This window comes from Megalobrama amblycephala, linkage group LG8 (assembly GCF_018812025.1).
Source record: "Megalobrama amblycephala isolate DHTTF-2021 linkage group LG8, ASM1881202v1, whole genome shotgun sequence".
Classification (NCBI taxonomy): domain Eukaryota; kingdom Metazoa; phylum Chordata; class Actinopteri; order Cypriniformes; family Xenocyprididae; genus Megalobrama; species Megalobrama amblycephala.
In genome coordinates this window covers 3,596,655-3,620,464 of record NC_063051.1, presented here as the reverse complement: position 1 = coordinate 3,620,464, position 23,810 = coordinate 3,596,655, and the positions used below count along the sequence as shown (strand labels likewise).

Sequence of the window (23,810 nt, the reverse complement as noted above, 5' to 3'; positions counted from 1 at the left end):
CTTTAATGCAACATACTTCCTTTTACATACTTCCATTTACATTTTTTGATCATTGCTTTTGTTGTTAGGTTTAGTATTAAGGTTTTTGTGTTCGGTTGGGTGCTTCATTACCTATATTGTTTAGATATGTTATCTTATAGATTATACAACATCCAGTGGTACATTATTCAGCTGGTTGAAAGTGTAACAAGAAATCTACTGTATTGTTTCTAAGTAAAGCATGCACTTTAAAAGCATGGCTTAGTTCAGTGCTAAATTGAGTAAAATTTATAAACAAAATGAGTAAAATATCCTCGAAACAGAGTATTGCAAAGTAAACTTCAAATGAGTATGTAGAATTTACTTAAACTCTAATTTACTTATTTTCTTTGTTAGTTTTACATAACTTAGTTAAGTAGATTTAACTTAATTCTATACATGTGAAATTTACTTTAAAAATCAAGAACTTTAAGAGTTCAAAAACTTTTCAGTGTAATTTTATCATTGTACTATTGTGACAACACTAATAATAGCAAAGCATCAAATTTGCCCTCTGAAATTGATAGAAACATTTGGGTTTGTTGTGTCACATGGACACTGTCTGTAGGAGCAACTCTCAGCTCTATGACTGGGCTCTGATTGCGCTGAGAAAGGTGTGCATTATGTAACAGTGGGAGCCCAGGGAGATGAGGGAGATTGGGGATGTGCTCACCTGTGAGTGCTCACATTCTGTTTGTGGGAGGAGACAAATCCATGGAGCAGCTGCCTGAAAGAACAAAGTCACGACATTTCCCTGGAGTATTTCCCTTCTGTCACTCTTTTCCTCGGATTTTCTCTCAGACTTCCTCTATATTGTATCTACATTGTACAGTGTGTTTATAGAAACTATTCTCCTTAATAATAAAATTATAATAATTTTTGATGATGCAGTGAGCATGCTGAACACTTAAATGTGTGTTCTTACTAGTTTTACATAAATGTGAGTCTTTTCTTACCCACATGTTCCAAAATAAGCTATTGGTACAAATATTAATGAATTTTCTATCATTTGGAGTAGGGATGTGCACAAATAGTCGAATATTCGAATATTCGTTCTGTAATTAATATTCGAAAAATAAAAATACTATTCGAATTTTACTATGTTGCTTTGCTGGCCGTAAATGCAGTGAATCCATGATGAATCCTGAGCACTAAAACTTGCAGTTATAACTAAATGCACCGGGTGGCGCTGTGGAGCGTGTTCAACAAGTTTATTTTATTTGATCGTCACATAATGTTGTCGTCTGTCTCGCACAGTTTGGAATTACTTAGATGAAAATTATCTTCCAAAATGGAATTACTTTTGATCAAATTAATTAATGAAACCGAGTTATCATAATATCAACACCATAATGAGAAAGCACATGAAATCTAAACACCCGTCGAATGAGGAAAGACAGCTGTCCATCACTGCATTCACGACAGGTAACGTAAGCGCAGCTGTAAGTTATCCCCGAGTGAGCCAAGATGATAACTTATCTGATAGCAAAATGATTTTGAGACATATGCTTACTTTAAGTTTCGTCGAGGGAGATATATTTACGAACAGAAAACAAAGTGCTACTGTTAGAAACTTAGCTTAGCACACCGTTATGTATTGTTATCTTAGTCTCTGCAACGTCTGTCAGCGCGGCTCGTTTTCTGACCCGAGCATGTGGATATTATTGTTTTTCTCAACATGAACATGTGAAACAATATAAACACGATAACCATATACTGACTCGAGTGTATTATGTAGGCGTTTTGTACAATAACTGGCACTGTCTGCTTTATTAGTATTTTCCTGCTCGCGCTGCTTGAGATTAAATGCTTTTGTTCTTAATATTTTCTGTTTACACATATTGTTTAATGCTTTGAACTAAAAGAATATAATGAGATATAATGTAAGCTTGTTGTGTATATTGCCTAATCGTAAGCTTGTTCACAAATGGTTACAAAATATTGATGAATATAAAACAGTAACGTCTTTCTCGTTTAACCTCATTTAAATAAACGAATATTCGAATATTCGTTTTTTTACGAGCCCAAATATTCGAATACAATATGTTGGCCACTTTATTATCTACATATTCCAAAACGAGCTATTGGTACAAATATAAAAAATGTTGTCATTTGGAGCCACATTAATTAGTTACTCTTCAAGTTGCTCTGTTGTTCTATCTTTGTAACATGTCATTTTCTTTTTTTTTAATTGGCCTTTCTATCTATTTTTTACACCAGTGGATTTAAACCAGGTTGGCTCTGCATCTAAGCTCTCATATTTCATTTGCACTTGTAGTCTAACTATTCCTTTAATTTGTTTTGTGATTTGGTTTGGTTTTACTGGATATTGTTTAATTCTTAATGAACTTTCAAATTACATTTGATTGATTTTAACCTGCTAATTCACTCTTAAAGAAAACCTTTGTAGTGCAGGTTAGAAAAACCAATTTAGGTTTAGACCCCCTGACATGCTAATTCAGAATGTGTAATCAATTTAGCATTCCACTTGTTTCTCACTTATGTTGTTGTCTTTATCTTTCCATTTTACCTCTCATTATTTTTTATGGATTATTAACTTTAGCCTACATGGACTTTATCAAACCTATATCAATGGTTTTGTGGCTTGCTGTGTGAAACTCTTATGTTATACTGTGCGGTGCAGTCCTTTACGCCTCCTGCTGAGTTTCATCCGTCACCACTGATGCAAATGTTTGTTCGTCTGGCATTCCATGTGACTAGTCTGTCATGCTCCCCACATCCTCTGCATCTCTGTGTCCAGCCTCACACTCACAACACTCTTTGACAGCAAACAGGAAGGGATTCAACACTGATGTCTTAATACAGGCCACTAGCTTGAAGGTCTTGCTCATAGAACGTGGCTGAAGCAGGGATGCTTTCTTGAATAAAACACAACTTTAAAACACTTTAGGTTAATGAAGAGAACATGAAGGTTCATGAAGAGAAACATGTCATGGTAATTTTCTCAATAAATATCATACCATTCCAATAAATGTCATTATCATTTTCACAGCTCTAAAAATGTATAGTGATTATTATAATAATAATAATACATTTCCATGGGCCCCCTCTTACGACTCACCGGGGGTCCTAGAACCCTTATTTGAAAACCCCTGTGCAGAATGAAAATGAAAAATGAAACAGGCTATTTATATTCACAAGGGCATTGACAGACAGCTCCATCTTGTTACCTTGGTTTTTGTGGTTGGCAGTTGGTTAGTTGGAGGGGGAAAAATGAGCGTCCTTATAGACTCGCTATGCGCCTTTGCTTTTTTATATATAGTTTATGCTAATGTTTCTTTCATTCATGCTTCTTATTCCAGGGTTGTCTATGTGCTTTATTCCATTACTATTTATGTTTACTTCATCCAGAGACACATCTGTTCCAGACACCCACACCTCTCAAGTGAAAAGTAATTCTTAACGGCAAACACCAAGAGATTTATTCCAATTGTTTCAAAACTATTCTTAGTGCTGTTGTGACAGTGATTGCCCTGAGTGAAGAAGTCCACTATCTGAGTGTTTTCCTTTCTGTCATTCACAAGTTTAACATATCCTGCAGTGATTTTTTTTATTTTTTATTTTTTTTGGAAGGATTTGATGAGAGCGCTTTAAAGATGAAAGCTGTTTCAGACATCACATGTGCACTACTGTGCTACACACTTTAGACAGCTTGATCTATAAAGCAGTAATTGGCCTGGACTGAGCTGAATCATAGCGGGAATACAAGGATCTATCAGGACACATTGACTTTCTCTGCACAAATCTCACCTGTCGATGAGGGAATAAATAGGCTTTTATCTCTATGGCTGTACAGCGAAGTCTTGGACAAGTATCAGATCATCGTGACCTGTTTAATGTAAGCTTGTTTCAGCATGTATAGATATTTCTAAATGATATTCCATCGAACTTAATGGAGAGAGTTGGGCCAACACATAGGGCCCTATCATACACCTAGCGCAATGCAGAATTGCACCCGCATACAGGCACATATTACTAACATGCTCTTTAAATAACAAAACAAATATTGCTCCATTGACTTTAGACCAGGTTTCAGTTGGTCAATGGCGCAGTGTATTTCAGTTGCCTCAAAATAGCAACACGCCAACAATGCACCCGAACACACCTCATTTTCAGACCAGCACGGCCACGGGTGCACAAATGAGCGCAAATGCATTTGCTATTTAAACAATGTGGCACAGGACATGAAAATTATGCCGCATTGCGCTGGGTGTATGAAAGGGCCCTTAGTATTTAACTCTTGACACTTAACACACTGGAGATGTGGTGCTCATGTGAATGTCGCAGAATGTCGCAGTCTGGCCTCTTTCTACACTAATTTCCTGTCCTGCCTCCACTATATCGGTCTCAAAAAGAGCTCAAAACTTCCTAAAATAGGAAAATACAACCTAGAGACCTGTACAGCCTGAAATAGTTCTGACCTAAGATAGTCAGGCTGATCTGGTTTGATTGTTATATAGTAGGGACGCATGATACATCAGTACTGTATTGTTCATTGGCGATGTATAGTATACTGTAGGTTTATATTGGATATTTAATTCTGCATGTAGACTACCTCTGTCTTCATCCAACGCTCATTTGAATGTAATATTTAAAAACAATAATAATTTAATAACATTGTTTAATGTGATCTTTAGAAAATCTCAGAATACTTATCTATTTTTCATATTGTATATCATGTTGATGCCTAAATTTACTTTAGCATTTAAACAATTGATTTTAGTTTGTAGTAGTCTTTTTTTTATTACTTTTCCTTAATTCTTTCTTTCTTTCTTTACTGTTTTTTATTTAGATAAAATAGTATAGAGCTTTATTATCTACCATTTATCGATTATTGCAGATAGCATGAAATTAATTATCAACTAATCTGAATTAGGCAAATTTTTACTAGGAATGCAGCAATATGGAAAATTTGGCCTCTATCTGCATTTTATTCAGCTACAGCGATATCTATGCCTTTGTCCTTATAAGGGATTTCCTGGAACGTCATAATATTTATAACTTTGAGTCTCACTTGATCTCTGTGCAAGGGTATCTCCATTATGAATTAAACAGACATTACCTGAGTGTGTTTTATGCTCCATAATGCTCAAATCACCTCATTTTGGGTATAATAAATATTTTGCTTTAGTATATCAACCTAATTTTCTTAATGGACCAATAACATTAAAAACATTTATCGGCCGATACCGATATGTTGTGCATCCCTAGTTTTTAATATCAGTGCATCCTTATTTTGGTGGGAGCCTTATACAGTTAAACCAGTTGGACACCTGTTTGGCCTAGCTTGGGAGACCAGCTAAACCATCTTATAACCATCTTAAGTGGGTTTAAGCAGGACTTGCTTAATTCTAACTTGAAGTAGATGCTGCTGTAATGGAATGTGGCCAATAATAACAACAGTGCAGCTGTTCTGTTCACTTTTGAGAGAAAAAGCACCTCAGTCGAGCTCCCATGATTGCTTGCTCACATAAAATGGACACTTTTCATCCTGCTGTGGAGGCAACGTTCACTTTCATTATCTCTTGATTGCACCCCATCTAGCTCAGGGTAAGTGGAGTCATGTCGACTCTTTAAGCTGGGTAACGCCTGCCCTGCAGCCACCACTGAGGGTGTGGTTTTGCATACAAAAGGGCAACAAGGAAAATGTAGCATCGTCTCCGCATAATTAAAACTACATGCCGGAAGCGTACTTTCAATTATAACAGGCCTGGTTAATCTAGTGGCTAGTTATTTATTTATTTTTATGATGCACAGGAAATGAAGATATTCAACATAACAGAGGAGTTCTGGGAGATGGGTGATGCTGGAACCGCCAGGTGTTATTTATGTTTCTCAGCTGTGCATTTAAAATGATACAGGTGCCTTACCATAGAAGCATATGTCATGTGTGGGTGTGTTATGTAAACATTTCAGGGTTGTTCATAAATCTTCGTTTTATAACACTACTAAAGTGATACTAATTAATAATGGATTTTGTTAAGCATCGCAATCCATATTTAGAGACCAGAATATCATAGACCCTGTTTACACCTGGTATTAAGATATGTTTAGATCGATTGGATCACAAGTGGATGACGCTAAATACAGGTTAACGGGGTGTAAAATGTTTTGAGCTTGTCCCCCTTTGACCACTTCCAGAGGTAGTTGAAAACGCATTTGACCGGATTGCTTTCATAGTGTAGATGGTCATGAGGTCAAATGTGTTTGAACAGGCACAAAAGTCCGCCTACTCTCCACCTACTCTCCGCCTACTAACCTAATGCGTAAACATTCTGAGAAGCGCGCTAGCCAGACAGGATTTAAACTTTGTCAGCTGAAGACCCAAGTTTGGTCTGAAGACGAAAAATGTACCAAGCACAATGTTCTCTCACCATTCCTGATTTCTAACATGCACTCCCCGCGTTCGCCGTGATCTTACTGCTATCAGAGCAGCAATGAAAGCTGATGCTCTCTTACGAATTTTCCCTCTTCTCTGGGCGCATGCAATGGACCCTTCGCTAAGCCCCGCCCTCCTTAGTTACTGTTGCTACGCCTGTCAAGCTTTCGAGCCTGGCAAGTCATTTACAGTGCGTATGCACCGGTGTCAGACATTTTCAAGGAGATAATAAGTCATTTTTGGCGAACAGGTGAAATATCTGAGAAAGCAAGACAAAAGGGACTGCAGTATGCATTCGAGGGATATATCCACGACATAATATGCAACCGATTAAAAAATAATTTGATCAAAATTGAAGCTAAAGCTCCCAGCGCGAGCAGCAGCCGCCTCATACGCTGTCCATCCAAATGAGAAACACACAATTTATTGAGGAAAAGCTTTGTTCATCCACAGCAGGTTAAGTGAAATTTGTGAAAATAACCTAATAATTATAAATCAAACAGCTTATCCATAAGTCTTGTGGAATAAACACATGACGTTAGCCTGACCACTTTGCAATGATAACATTCTCCCGCTTATAATTTTAGCACGCCAGGCTAACGTTACTCCGTCTTGCCTTTAATCATATTATTTCACGTTCAAATATATGCATTATGAACAAAGAACCGTCATTATTTCCAAGCAATGATGTGCTGAGTTAGCTAGCTAGTTACCCGGGCTTACTGCGTATGCATACATCAATATTACATCATTGTCATCATGATAAATAACACACAATTACTGTACTTGCATTATTGTTAAGGGTAGGTTTAGGGTTGGGGTAGGTGTAGATGTTAATAAAACCATAAACCACGTTAATATCACGCTGGAAGCACAATCTGATAGCATTTTTCAGATTTTGCTAACGTTACCCACTGTTTCAATGGGAGGTAACATTAGTAAAATCTGACAGGGTAGCAGAAATTGTCAGAACACCGGCACTTCTCCCCTTGGGTTTTAGGTTTTGAGAAGGGAAAAAAATTCCACCACCCTGTTTAAACTGTTAGGATACCGGGTATCAGATTAACACAATGCATAAGCACAACGCTTCGGCATGTTCCCTCGCTCGAAAGCTTGACAGACCTCCCGCGCCTAGTAACGGTTGCTAAACCACGATTGGCCTGTGGCGGTTTTCGGGCGTGGCTTAGCGAAGGGTCAATTGTGCAAGCTTATTTTGTCCATTACATCTAAAGATCTGAAAAAAAAAACACCCATAGGCCCATAGTGGTCGAAAGTGGGCAAAAGACATGGATTAAAACACCAGGTGTAAACGGGAATGTGTCTCTCTCATCTACTTGTGATCCGATCAACCAAAACGCATCTTAATACCAGGTGTAAACAGGGCCATAGAGACTTGGGCCTGTTAGTAACCACTCTAGCAACCAGTTCACTTAGAGTTCAGATAAATAGAAATCACTTACTCACTGGTGGTTATACTGATCATTTAAAGGCAAAATTTTGAGGTGAAACTAAACAGACCTTTCTCCACACTAGTTTTATTCGCTTCTTTTCATTTGTACTCGACAGCACAATTTACAAGCCGTGATCATTTTATAACATGATCGTATATATCAGTTGCAAAGGATATTAGCTTTTAAAGTGCAAATATTACCTGTTGTCCCCTTGACACCTACAGTAATGTTTACAAAGATAGTCAAAGTTATCGCAAAGACTTTGCTGCTCGGAGCACCGCTGGCTCTTTCATACCTAGTGTGCATGTACTGCAAGCTATATGCTTTATTAATCATCATTAAATCTCGTAGGGGGTAATTAGGTTCATTATTAGATTAAACAATATGTATGAAAGGTGTAAAAGGTGTTTTTTATATTAGTCTTCTAAGTGCTTGTTGTCTGACTGAAAGTGTCGCTCAGAGCCGTGATGGAGAGCACAAGCTGTTACACTAATGAGGTGTCTGGAAGATAGTTATTACTGCAATGCTAGTTGACACAGTTGGTGAACAGCAATCAAATAGCTGTATTATAAGAGACTGAAAGCTGTGAAAGGACCAGAAACGTACAGTATAACCTAAATGTACAGTATATTAATGCTCATTCTTGAAGGTGAACAAACTAAAGTATTACAGACAGGTTTTTGCAATTTGCTTATTGCTGTTTCTCGCTTTGGTGTTTTGACATTGTTTTCATGGGGGCGACAGTGTGGAGTGGATTGTCTTTGTTTTTTTTCTCGCACTCATTATCGCTCCCGGTTCAAGGAGATGTGCTCTCATTTGCATGTGGGCCCCTAAGGGCTGTAGTCTTTATGTGTATCAGGTGATTCATTCTGCTTAGAGCATTACTCTTTTACAGAGGATTAGAATAAAACCAATCAATTAGCCATGAGAAAGAGAACAGTGAAACTACTAAACAACTTCAACTCCACTTCTCTGTTTTCCTGGGTCGGAAACTCATACTTTGCCTGAACATCAAATGAAGAAATTATATTTTGCAAAAAGCCTACTTTTAAGATAATTAAGATTTTTATTGTATTGTGACATTATTTTCATGACAATTAGCACATTTTAGCCCCTAATTTCCATTAATTCTATTCTATATCACTTTAATTGTATTCAAGTATAAATCTATAAAGGTGCCGTAGAACGTCTTTTTAAAAGATGTAATATAAGTCTAAGGTGTCCCCTGAATGTGTCTGTGAAGTTTCAGCTCAAAATACCCCCTAGATTTTTTTTTAATAAATTTTTTTAACTGCCTATTTTGGGGCATCATTAAATATGAGCCGATTTAGGCTGCGGCCCCTTTAAATGCTCACGCTCCCGCCCCCGAGCTCGCGACTGCCTTAAACAGTGCATAAACAAAGTTCACACAGCTAATATAACCCTCAAAATGGATCTTTACAAAGTGTTTGTCATGCAAAATGTCTAATCGCGTAAGTACAGTATTTATTTGGATGTTTACATTTGTTTCTCAATGAGTTTGATAGTGCTCCGTGGCTAAAGCTAACATTACACACTGTTGGAGAGATTTATAAAGAATGAAGTTGTGTTTATGAATTATACAGACTGCAAGTGTTTAAAAATGAAAATAGCGACGGCTCTTGTCTCCGTGAATACAGTAAGAAACGATGGTAACTTTAACCACATTTAACAGTACATTAGCAACATGCTAACGAAACATTTAGAAAAACAATTTACAAATATCACTAAAAATATCATGATATCATGGATCATGTCAGTTATTATTGCTCCATCTGCCATTTTTCGCTATTGTTCTTGCTTGCTTACATAGTCTGATGATTCAGCTGTGCACAGATCCAGACGTTAATACTGGTTGCCCTTGTGTAATGCCTTTGAACATGAGCTGGCATATGCAAATACTGGGGGCATACATATTAATAATCCCGACTGTTACGTAACAGTCGGTGTTATGTTGAGATTTGCCTGTTGTTCGGAGGTCTTTTAAACAAATGAGATTTATATAAGAAGGAGGAAACAATGGAGTTTGAGACTCACTGTATGTCATTTCCATGTATTGAACTCTTGTTATTCAACTATGCCGAGGTAAATTCAATTTTCAATTCGATGGCACCTTTAAAATCTCTATATATATTCATTGTATAATTATTTCACATTACAATCCAGAGAACTGGGGAAACATGCTTAATTGTCATAAAAATAATGTCACAATGCACAAATTCTTAAAGGTGCAGCATGTCATACTGACAACTAGCGGCTGAAATGGGTACTGCAGTTCAAATTCAAAATATTGGAGAGAGTTGTTTGCTCTGCCCCTGCTTCCTCAGACTTGTCGCTCACGCAAGTTGCCAGATTGAGAACACGCAACAGGAACGAGCACAGTTAAAAATAGAAAGCTTGATCAACTAATTTATACGTTTGCAATGTTTGATCAGTTATACATTTGCGATGTTTTTATTGCCGAGGCTTTTTAGGTCGGGTAGAATCTGCGACCTCTGACCTAGTTTGTTTCCTGGCTTCCATGGCTACAATATGCTGTGTTTTCCACCAATTGACAACCTGGGGTGTCAAAATACTATTGAGTACATTGGAAGCGTGCGGGGTCACACAGACCAAAGCAAAAACAGACATTTCGACACAGAATGCACATTTCAAAGTAGAATAACTGGCTGTAGCATTGTTTTACAGAGAAACAAGTATTTTAACTTGGCATGTTTCCTAAATCTCTGCAAAAATATTATGGTATTTTTATGCTTTAGTACTGTCAAAGAAATTACATACCGCAGCTTTAATAAACTTTCTTTATGTAAAATTATATGCCAAAAAAATCTGTATTATTTTCTTTTTTCATAAAATTTCATAAAAATTTTCCTTCAAGATGATTTTTTTTCTTCCAGTCTTTAACATTTAACACTGCCAGTTAATCCTTAATTTTTGATTTTCAAAAGTTTCTTTATCTCTTTGAGTAAATGTGGAGATTTTATAATAATTATTTATTGTGACCATCAAGTTATTTTGTTAATGAATGACATGTGTCTAAGTTTGCCTGTGCACATTTTTGTACATATACACTGCCAAAAAAAAAAAAAAAAAGTTGCTGTTTGGATTTAAAGGTGCACTATGTAATATTTTCTGTTCGCTAGAGGTCTATTCAAAACAAAGGCATAGCTTGATGACGCCAAGTTTAAGTGCGGAATCTTGGGATATGTGGTCTTCATCTCAACAGTCGTGGAAAAGCATTGGGATGGGACTCGGGAACAAATCATGTAAATAGATGCGATTTTTAACGTTATTGTGGTATGAAGCAGAGCAGGACCGTGTGTTGTGGGAGCTGAATGAGGCCGCTGGAGCGATTGCACAACACACGCTACGGGCAAAAGAACTTTTATTATGCCACAGTCGCCGGCACCGCTTCCGCTTTTCTTAACATGAGTATGAGGTAACACAGCTCTGTTTATCATATTAGATACATTTGAGTGTGTTGAAAATGATTAACGTTACTCTGAGCGTTCACTCAGCGGCTCCTGTGAGACACTTGTTGCACACTGCAGTAAGATAGATCAGTTTTAGAATATCATATTAAATGCTGGATGGCTTGTGTTGATAAATGGCATGTAATTAATTTTAAAAGGTATTGTATGATGGAGAAAATGCTGTATTAGTGTTACTAAAAATAAAGCTGCATCTGATTATGCTATGTTAGCTACTTGACAAAATAGTGTTTTCTCTGAGGCATGGTAAAGCATGGTACTCGCAAAAAAAAAATCAAGAAAATTAGATTTAAACAATAAGACTAAATGTGTTGAGCTATATAACAATAATTAGTTTTCTGTCTATAAACATATCAAAACAGTTGTTCCATTGTCTATTAAAACATATAATATATTAAAGCGTCTTTGGTGTTTCCATGGTTTCTACAAAATTAAACTGGAAACCGAGGGCAACGCGGGTATGACGCAATTGACAGGCGACTCCTCACACGTCCCGGAGCCTTGGTTAAAATTGCAATTTTCTCACAATTTACAAATAGTTGCAAACATTTGGGATGTTGTAAGTACTCAAGTGAACAAAATATATAACACTGCAAAATTCTTACATATTGCACCTTTAAATAGGCAAATGCTTAAGTGAAGTTATTACCTTTATTTAGATAGCGCTTTTTACAGTGCAGATTGTTTCAAATCAGCTTTGCAGTGATAGCAGGAAAATAATGTAACAAAGTTTGTTTTGGCTGTACAGCAGCTATAGAGGAAAATTGTGTCATTGTGCAGCTTAAGTTCAGAATTGATTCATTTCCATTGTAAAAATCATTAGTTGTTTGTTTAGTTAATTTATCTATACAGCAGCTCTGAAAAAAAGTGTAATGTCATGCTTATAAAAAATGATGCACCTCTTGATTGAAATAAATGTTGTGATATTTTTCCATCGAGAGGTGAATTATTTTTTTGGTCAAGATCTTGTATTGACAATTCAAGAGTCAAGCAGTCTGTAAAGTGTCCAGCACATCCCAAAGACTTTAAATGAATTTAAGGTCTGTCAATTCATGTGTAAAATGATTCTGCATGCCCAACCATTCTTTCACAATTTGAGCCTGATGAATCTTGACATTGTCATCCTGGAATATGGCCATGATGTGTCCTCTTACATGGTTGTTTAAGAAATGAAAAGCTAGACACTCCTTCACTTAGGGTTAGAAGAACATACAACATGCTAGAAACATAATAATCACTGCAATAATGATCCAATCACAGACTCTTAAGCATTTGCCTATTTAAACAGCGACTTTTTTTTTCTTCTTCTTTTTTTTTTTTTTTGGCCGGGCAGTGTATATTTGTTTGTGTCTGGCCTGTATCTTGTTTTACTGTGGCACTTGTGTTTTCTATGGGCCATTCTAAACAGTGTTACTGTATCAAAACAAAGCTCTTAGCATGAAGAGCCATTACAATTATGGAAGCACAGTTCTATCCTGAGGGCTTGGTGGAATATAACATCCTCCACATATATAAATATATATCAAATCATTCACAGTACAAAAGGATATTGCAGCCCTGTCTGATGTTGCTAGCATCTGCATTTTTATTACCATACATCGCAAAGTATTTTCTGCACATGTATTCTGGTTCTGTATAGATAAACCTTAATGATGTTTTATGACATGTAATATCCAATGCTCTCACATTCTTATTTTATGCATTTTAAATCTATTCTTATTTGAACGTATTCTGAAACAATAAGCTTCTAGTCGTTGGTTACATGTGAGCTTTATGATATAAATTATTATATTATATCTAAAAATAAAACTAAGGCAATTGCTTTGGTAGTATGGAATGAAATGAATAAATAGAGATTTAAAACTTCGGGCTGATAAGTGACAGTGGTTTATTTACATCTAAATGTTTTGGCCATTTGTTAAAACACGCTAGAGCTGTTATATCTAAATAATAGTCCCGAATGTCTTAACCTTAGTTCACAATTTCACGCTTAGCGATTTTATTTGGGAAACAGTCTGATCAGCTTGCTGTTTTGCATTGTTCTTTCAGATCATTACAGTGGCATTTGGTCCTTAATGAGGCTGCTTCATTAAAGGAAGACTAATTGGTGTAAACTCCTGCCTAGTCCAGCTGCAAAGTTGTCATAAGGCTGGTGTGTTTGATCAGTAAAGGTCTGGCCTAAGTTTGATTCTAATGAGGTGGGACATCATTGAAGGTCTTTTGGAGAGGACAGTGTCATTCCCTTCTTAGCTATAATGAAGAGAAATAATTAGTACCGAATGTATTAAAGAGCAAATAACTTGGTGTCACCACTAATTTTTCAGTTCCTGGTTTGATGTTTATATAGCTATTATGTTGCCTAAATAATATTAGAATAGCTAAATCATGTTACCCAACAGTTTGATATAACCTTCTGGTGAAATGCATGAGAAATTTACAATTGTGTATAATTAGCAGATTTTTTTAAAGGAACTTTAAAAGGAATAGTTCATCCAAAACGAACAATTCTTTCATTATTTATACTTATCTTGCCATTCAAAGTCATATGATATTCTTTCTTGCATGGAAATATATGGAGATATTTTCCAGAATATTATTATTTTTATTATTATTGTGGTTGAAGCAGTGTTCCTTGGTGGTTTTAGCACTGCACATACAGGGCCACAGCATTTATGCAGCTGAGACATTGTGAGTATGCAACGTTAATCATTTTTCTCTTTTATTTTTTCCTGTAGGAAAGGAGTCTAAATGCGTACCCATTCCTGGAGATATGCAAAGGAGATCTGATCCATTACATGTGTCCTCTAGAGACTCAGATGGACTTCTGCGTGCCTGAACTTTATGAGAAGAAAACATCTGATGACATGGAGGAAACAGTGGAGCATAAAGACGCTGATGTCACAGATTCAGGGGCGGGTATGTTACTCATCAGGCCAGCATAAGGATGAGAATTTAGAATGAAAGGAATTTTACTGTTCTGGCTCCGATGCCAATTCCACTTAACGATTCCGGTTCTTTTGTGATGCTATTTTTAATAAGCAAGGGCAATGTTTAGCCTGTCCTGAAATGATGAGATACATTTTATATTTCGACAGAACAATAATAACAAATTAGAAATCAATTCAAAATGCTATGCGTGTTTGGTCACTGCAAATTGTAAAACGTATTCAGTGAATATATCAGTATTGATTATTTTAGATATTTAGTATTGATGATGATGATGATAAATAATACTAATAATATTTTAATATTATTAATCATCATCATAATAAATCAGTATGAATTTTCTTTAAATGTTTAAATATTTGTTTTAAATGTTTATATATGTATTTAAATTAAATTATTAATTTAATTTATTTGTATTAATATTATTTTTATTTATACATTTATTTTTAGTTTATTTTATTTCATTTTTTTATTTTAATAATTTAAATAATATTTTAAATATTTTTAAATTAAGAGCATTCATTTATTTTATTATTATTATTCATGTCATTATACCATTTGTTTACAAATTATACTGGTTTTGTATGATTCCAAGCATTATTTAAAGACTCTGATGCATATATTATATATTGCAGACATTACAGTGTGAAAAAATGCAGACATTCCATTAATGGAAACAAGCACCATGAAAATCATTCCATAAAAACCCTGTCTCTTGATTCTCATCCATTGTCAAGTTATATCGCAGTCTAGCAAAGAAAAATAGCAGCTGTGTCTTTATGTAGTTACAGACAAGAATACAGACAGATGGCTCATGTTATTGCCATGTTCAGTGTCCAGTTCTTCAGTTACCCCTGCTTGGGATCCCAAACCATTACCCTCATATCAGATGTTATAAATCTGTCAGAATCTGAAACGTGTGAGCACTTGCATGAATGTGTTTATAAGGACTCATTCATCTTGCATTTATTCCAGAGCAGTTGCACAGTAGTCTCACCTTATCTGCCATATTATGTCTCTGCTGTGAGCCGACAAGCTCTGTGAAACTGAGAAAAATGAGGGTGCGTGGCTCAGTCACAGCAGCAGTTGTCCACAGTTCAATCTGTGGTCAGTAAAACAAATGGCTGTGAAGATTGATGCTAAAGTCCGAGGGCTGTTTTCTGCTCTGCACAGCTAAACAGAGTCATTACTCCAGCGGGACAACAGCTAAGCTCAGTGTGTGTGTGTGTGTGTGTGTGTGTGTGAGCGCCTGCAGCTCTCTTAATTAAAGGCCGTTCAATCACAGCTGCTCAGCTGGATCTGACAAGTGCAGGTTGTGAATCAAACTCCTTCATTTGGGGGATTGCAGGGCAGTTCAGAACATCTCTCTTTCACTCTCTCTCTTTCTTTCCATCCATTCCTTTTCTACCCTCTTATTCATTTCTTAGGTGCTTTAACTTGAACCACAGAACCTTAGATTTACGCATTGAGAAATGCTTCCATCAGGGTTTGAATGTCAGCGCTGGTATATCAAGCTCATTGGACACATTCAGTGAGTTCAGTGTGAACGTGTCGTGACCTTTGTTCACACCACATACCTAAGCAGTATATAAGCCTGTGTGTGTGTGTGTGTGTGTGTGTGTGTGTGTGTGTGTGTGTGTGTGTGTGTGTAGCCTATACACACACACACACACACACACACACACACACACACACATACATACATACACATATTGATTATTGTAAAATAAATCTAATGTATATGGTTTTGTTACTCTCATTCTCACTCACACTCTCCTTTACTGTACCTACTGTATAATTACGTAGTCCTGTCCTCTTACAAAATCCCTTTCGTCTAAAAACATTTTACTGAACAAAAATCCTGAAGCTCCGTTAACAATCCCACTGGACCCAATTTAGAAACTAATTCAGGCAAATGCGATTTAAGAGGCTTTCCGAGGAAAGATATGCTTCAGCTTTGTTGAGATTTCAAACCGCTTGGAGAGTCTGGAAGCAATTTCTAGGACTGGAAGGTCTTCCACACGTATCAAATATTTGACCTGTTAGTTCCAAAACCGTTTCTTGTTTGTTCAGTGATATACAACGGTGGAATGAAATTTGAGAGGCCCTTCATATACGTTGAATTATTAATTAATAAAGATATCTTTTATTTTATATATATATTTTGTGTATATAAAATATATTAAATACATAAAATAAAATATGTTTTTCATATTTGAACTATTGTGTCTATCTCCTGTGTTCTGACAATCTGCGACTCAGGCAGGCCAGGATCTGTCTAGAGCTGAACCCGATAATGACAATAAGGTGAGTTGTTATACCCAGGAAAGTGATTAGGAAAAATGGATAGAGCTGGTGAATTAGGGACCCTCTGAGCATCACGCTGTGCTCTCAAGTGGCCATTCTCAGATGTGACAATGATCTTTTAGAGGGTGTCATCCAAGCTGTGAACAGAGCTAATTCCAGTGTCATGGTACTCAAGAGCACCAAGGGCACGCTGTGCACAATGTGAAGGACAAGTACAGGCAAATTCACCAGGACCGGAAAGCCCAGTCTAATCTTAGCAGTGCCCTTTTGGGTTGTTAAAAGGTTTCTCACATACTCCGACTGAGAGGTTATAATTAGCTGTGGTGATTTGGACAAGAATGAGTAGGTTTTAAATGAACAGTTTGGGTAACGGTTCCTGATTAGGTATCAGTGCATTTGATTTTATACTTTAATTAAAATATATATTAGGTCTATCAATAGATTAAATTCTTTATGCAATTAATCTTTTTTATGCAATTAACCTTTTTTGTGATTAATCGCTATTAGTTGCATACTTGTTGTGAAATTAAGCATACATCATTTATCTTGTTTAACGTGTTTATTTTCTCTTCATTTGCTATATCCAGCATCAGATTGAAGGATTCTCACAAAACTGTATCAAGCTTTTTTCAAGGTAAATTTAGGTGCATCTCCAAAAAAAGGACACTCTGAGACTCCAAAAGGACTAAATGATACAGTGCCCTCCACAAATTTTGGCACCCTTGGTAAATATGAGCAAAGGTGGCTGTGAAAAAAAATCTGCATTGTTTATCTTTTTGATCTTTCATTCAAAAAATTCACAAAATTGTAACCTTTCATTGAAGGAAAAGAATTGAAAATGGGGGAAAAAGCTCGTTATGAAATAAATGTTTTTCTCCAAAACACGTTTGCCACAATTATTGGCATCTCTAGAAATTCTTCTGAGTAAAATATCTCTGAAGTATATTCACATTTACATTTTTTAGCACACCAGGGTGACTAGGAGCATGAAATTGTGCAGCCATGACTTCCTGTTCCACAGGAGTACAAATATGTGTAAACACCAAGGCCAAATCCCCTTAATCATTCATCACAATGAGAAAAAACAAATAATATAGTTCTGATGTGCAGCAAAAGATCGTTGAGCTTCACAATATAGAAAATGGGTATAAGAAAAAAGCTAAAGCATTGAAAATCCCCATTTCCACCATCAGGGAAATAATTAAGAAGTTTCAATCAACTAAAGATGTTACAAATCTGCTTGGAAGAGGACGTGTGTCTAAATCGTCCTAATACGCGGTGAGGAGGAAAGTTTGAGTGGTCAAAGACTCTTCAAGGATCACAGCTGGAGAATTGCAGAAATTAGTTGAGTCTTGAGTCTCAGAAAGCCTAAAAAAATTACCAAACAGCACCTACATCCCCACAAGTTGTTCAGAAGGGTTTCAAGAAAAATCCTTCTTTGCTCATCCAAAAACAAACTCCAGCATATTCAGTTGTCAGATACGACTGGAACTTCAAATGGGACCGGCTTCTATGGTCAGATGAAACAAAAAAAATAGCTTTTTGGCAGCAAACCCACCAGATGGGTTTGGTGCACACATGGATAAAAAGTAACCCATGAACACGGTTAAATATACTGCTGGATCTTTAATGCTGTGAACCTATTTTTCTGCCAGAGGTCCTGGACATCTTGTTCAGATACATGGTATCATGGATTCTATCGAATACTTACAGATAAAAAATAAAAACCTGACCACTTCTGCTAGAAATCCAATAATGGGCAGTGGTTGGATCGTCCATCAGGACAATGATCCAAAACAAACATCAAAACCAACACAAAAATGTGTCACTGAGCACAAAATGAAGCTTCTGCCATGGCCATCCCAGTTCCCTGACCTTTGTGGAGGACACTGTATAAGGAGTCCATATAATTCATAAATTTATGCACACCAAAGCACATACAAAAAAAACAAAAAAAAAAACAACAAAGAACAAAACTTTTCAGAATTCAGTGTACACTATGTGTTTGGAGCTTGTTTGGAGCTTTTTAGAGCTTGTTTACATTTTAGACATGTCAACTTACAATACCGAGCAGAACCATATAGAGATGGCAAAAAAAAAAAAAAAAAACACTAAACCAAACTTGACCTGACTGGATGTATCTACTACATTACACGGCTCCATTCAGAATTACTAAACACAGCAACATACACATGACAGATAAAAACATTATCTTGAATGTATGTGGAAACATTATCGTGAATGTACTGAAATGTGTCTGTGCATAAATTCATTTGTGATCAGTGCGTCAAGAGCACAAATACATATATATATATACATATCTTTTTTTAAATAATTTTGAAGATAAATTATTCCATGTTCCAACATATAAATTCATATTGTTCATGGTTTGTATAGCTAAGTAGGCCCATGCTTTGACCAGGAGTTTATTACTGTTATAAAAAGACCATTCATTCAGGCATTTTAGAGGAGACATTTATGTGGTGGGCAAATATAAGGTGTGTTGTGGCACCTAATGGGGTTTGAAAAGGTCTTCCCCTCATTGCTCCTCTTTTCTGCCTGTGTGAATCTCCACAATGAGCAGAGAGCTGGTGCTTAATTGAGATGCCATATCTAATATGTTGAGATGGACTAGACGAGAGAGGGATCATTTCTTTCCATCTAAAACAATGCTGGCAGGGAGGATGAGAGGTTAAATTCACTGCTGTATTAAAAGAAATTAGGCAGAATGGGAAGTTTTATTCTAGTTCATATAGCTGGTATTAGACTCTCAGTGTACTGTAGATTCTCTTTCTTCCCTCTTCTCTCCCTCCCTCTTTCATCTATCTCCATCCTTATTGTGATTCAGTCACTTTATTTCTTCATTGTAAGCATTTAGTTTCAGCAAGGGATTTCAGTCGTGACCCTCTTAAATTGCACCTTAAAAAGAGATCATAGCCTCTTGCCCAAAAGATTTTTTTTCAGACTCAGTGCAGTTTCATTATTCTTTTGTCCTTTTTTTTTCAAGTTACCATTCTTACCATTTTCAAACAGCCCCTTACTCGATTTCCAAAAGGATTTTGTTCTGTGATTAGGCTTATGTTCAATTATATGTAAATAATCAATCTATTGACTTGTAAAGCCGCATTGTAATGCCTATTCATTGCTTTACTTGTCTATAATAATGTAGTGTCTTTGAATTATCTTCTTTTGGAGGCTTTTCACAGCAACTATTGATTAATCCAATAAATTAGCATTTTGTGTAATTCTTTTTTTTTTTTTTTTTTATGTAATCAATGTGCAGCCATAGTAAAAAACACAGCTGCTTTGAGTCTTTGCCGTGTTTAGCATGTTTGTATAGTAACCACTAAACTCGATTCATAAAGGTGCCGTAGAATGAAAAATTGGATTTACCTTGGCATAGTTGAATAACAAGAGTTCAGTACATGGAAATGACATACAGTGAGTCTCAAACACCATTGTTTCGTCTTTCTTATGTAAATTTGATTTGTTTAAAAGACCTCTGAAGAACAGGCGAATCTCAACATAACACCGACTGTTACGTAACAGTCGGGATTATTAATATGTACGCCCCCAATATTTATATATGCCAGCTCATGTTCAAGGCATTACACAAGGGCAGCCAGTATTAACGTCTGGATCTGTGCACAGCTGAATCATCAGACTAGGTAAGCAAGCAAGAACAATAGCAAAAAATGGCAGATGGAGCAATAATAACTGACATGATCCATGATTACATGATATTTTTAGTGATATTTTTAGTGATATTTGTAAATTGTCTTTCTAAATGTTTCGTTAGCATGTTGCTAATTTACTGTTAAATATGGTTAAAGTTACCATAGTTTCTTACTGTATTCACAGAGACAAAAGTCGTCATTATTTTCATTATTAAACACTTGCAGACTGTATAATTCATAAACACAACTTCATTCTTTATAAATCTCTCCAACAGTGTAGCATTAGCCGTTAGCCACGGAGCACTATCAAACTCATTCAGAATCAAATGTAAACATCCAAATAAACACTGTACTTACACGATTAGACATGCTGCATGACGAACACTTTGTAAAGATCCATTTTGAGGGTTATATTAGCTGTGTGAACTTTATGCTGTTTAAGGCAGTTGTGAGCTTGGGGGCGGGTAGCACGAGAATTTAAAGGGGCCGCGTGCTGAATCTGCGCATATTTAATTATGCCTCAAAAAAGGCAGTTAAAAAAAATGAATAAAAAAAAATCTATGGGGTATTTTGAGCTGAAACTTCACAGACACATTCAGGGGACACCTTAGACTTATATTACATTTTTTGAAAACACATTCTACGGCACCTTTAAGGAATTTCCTTTTTTAGCTAAGAGAATCCCAGCTGTTTACCAGCGTCTAACCTTTAATTCTGAGTTAAATATTTGAAATCTCTCTGGAGGTATTTTTTTAATTTGGCACAAATGCAGCCTTTGGGGGTTGTTTTAGCTCATATTTAGCTTTTTGGCAATTATAACTCTCACCTGGTGTGTGTCACGATAACAGCACAGCTTCTTGCAATTATACTGCTGTTAGTAAATGACTGTAACACTCTGATGCTGAAATGCCATTAAAGGATCCCCAAAGGCTATCAGTGATAACAGCAGGACTTTAAACTGTACCATTTTCTTTTTTTAGTTTTATAATTCAAGTTCTTCAACTTTACTTAGCTTGTCTTTAATGATAATGTACAGTTTGTTCACTCAGAATTGTTTCTAATGGTATTAAAGGATTTTCATATCATCCTTTTGAGCACAGTATACAGATTTCCCTACATAAAAATGTGCCCTATATCTTAAAAACAATCAAACCAAAAGGGTCTTTATTGGCATCATTGCTTCCATGGAACTTATTGGGAAAAGGTTTTTTAGTTTTTTTAAAGGGATAGTTCAAACAAAAATGAAAGTTCTGTCATTTATTACTCACCCTCATATTGTTCCAAACCTGTAAGACTTTCGCTCATCTTTGGAACACAAATGAAATCTGAGAGCTTTCTGTCTCTCTACGCAACTGACACTTTGATGCTTCAAAACCTTCATAAAGAGATAAAACTAATCCATATGAGTGGTTTAGTCTAAATTTTCTGAAGAGACTCAATCGCTTTATATGATGAAAAGATTGAATTTAGGCTTTTATCCACATATAAACATTCATCAAATCACACATCAGTTATGGTAAACGGAAGCACAATTTCTCATGTGTTACGCAGTACGTTTGAGCTTCTGGAAGAGGTTGGTTCTCGCGCGTCGAGCAGGTTCGGTTGAGCTTGTGTTTGCTGATCAATGTTTATATGTGAATAAAAGCCTAAATTAAACAAGTTCATCATATAAAGTGATCGAGTCTCATCAGAAAATTTGGACTAAACCACTCAATTCATAAGTTTTATGATCCCACTTTTTGAAGTGTCAAAGTGTCAGTTGTGTAGTCTGTCTATGGAGGGACAGAAATCGCTCAGATTTCATCAAAAAGATCTTCATTTCTGTTCCAAAACTGAACGAAAGTCTTATGGGTTTGGAATGACATGAGGGTGATTCATTAATAACAGAATTTTCATTTTTGGGTGAACTAACCCTTTAAAATGTTCTTCACTCTAATAAAAAAAATTGTTCTTTTGTTCACTGAAAGGTTCTTTGGAGAACCCAAAATGGTTCTTTCATGGCATCGCTGTGAAAACCCCCATTTGGAACCTTTATTTTTAAGTGTAGAGGGATACTGTCTTATGGGGTCAAAATGTTAATTGATTAAACTGTTAATATTCTTTATGTTCCAGGTGAGCTGGAGCAAAAGTCAAGCTCAGTGTCCCAGGAAGTGGTTGAAGAGAGCAGGGATGTGGTGGAGGCCTCTGCCCCATTGCTGGAGAGCTCTCAGCCTGGCCTGGGTGAGGAAGAGGGTCACAGTGAGGATGCGGACCAAGGGGGCAAGGGATCCAGTGAGTCTGTAGGCAGTGGCTCTTCCTTTGAAGAACTGGACATGGAAATGGAAGAGGAGAAAGAGGAGAAGAAAAACGAAGCGGAGGAGGAAGACCATAATGGACAGCAGAAGCCAGTGATGGTGGGAGAAACAATCGGGAACAGGGAGGAGTGAGGGATAAAGCGGATTAGAGGGAATGTGGGTGAATGATGAGCGCATATGTGAGTGTGGGTGCATGTGTGAGAGGGAGAAAGTTTGTCAGTGTCTTTGAAATCATCAAAGGCTGTTTTTTTCTTTGTAAGTCTTTGAAATTAACATCCCTAAATATCTGAAAAGTTACTTCTTTGTTATCAGCAAACAAGCAATTATCCCTTTCAGATCCTTTTATTAAAGACTTAATGAAATACACGTTATTCTTTGGCTTTGTATTTATTTCTGAGAAAACTAATTGTATATGTTGCTTTTTCTATTGTCTGTCTTCCCACGGTAATCATGAACTGCATTTAGGCAGCAAGTAAATCAGGCACATTCTGAAAATGAGGTAACACTATTAACGCAACTAAATGAAGCTTAGTCAGACATTTTATTTCATTAACATGTTCTACAGATGATGTATTCAGTAGTGTCTGCTTCAAAACATGAATTATTCATTCCAAATGCTGTCTGTTGCTGTAGGATAGAACTGAAATGAGTGAGAATAATAAAGTGCATGTTGTTATTAGTGATTGTAGTGTGTTTAATTTGACCTGGTTATATTATTTTTATGCCCCCATGTATGTAATTGATCTGTTTTTTGTTTGTTTGCGTTTTTGTTTGTTTTGTTTGTTTGTTTGTTTGTTGTTGTTTGTATTTGGAAAAGAGGAAATCAGTACCAAAAAAGAGAGATTAAGTATACGGAAGATATTCAAGTATATCAGTGTGTGTGTGTGCATATATATATATATATATATATATATATATATATATATATATATATATATTTTTTTCCCTTTCATTTTCTTACGAGAGAAACAGGGTTTTTTAACATAAGGACTGTTGTCGATAACACTTTATTTTGATAATCTATTCTACTAACAATACAATTAACTTTGCAACTACATCAAAGTCCCTCAGGCAAGTCATTTCACCCGGCGGCCATCTTTGAAATGCCTCTTGGGCAGCTATTTCAGTAATGCAAGTGCAGCTCCTATCTCTTTGAATTGGGAAATTTCTCCAAAGCTGTTCATTAAGCTTACAATTAAATTTCATAT

At 36.2% G+C, this 23,810-nt stretch overlaps 1 protein-coding gene across 1 annotated transcript in view; it reads left to right on the top strand.

Annotated features, from left to right (window-relative positions):
* tex264a (testis expressed 264, ER-phagy receptor a) overlaps window positions 1-23,278 on the top strand; it is an 85,314-nt gene extending 62,036 nt beyond the window's left edge. The window contains exons 3-4 of the mRNA XM_048198776.1: window positions 14,114-14,294; window positions 22,421-23,278. Of these exons, the coding sequence (XP_048054733.1) occupies window positions 14,114-14,294; window positions 22,421-22,734 (495 nt within the window). The 3' untranslated portion in view covers window positions 22,735-23,278. The remainder of the gene's footprint in view (window positions 1-14,113; window positions 14,295-22,420) is intronic.
* The last annotated feature ends 532 nt before the right edge of the window (window positions 23,279-23,810 follow it).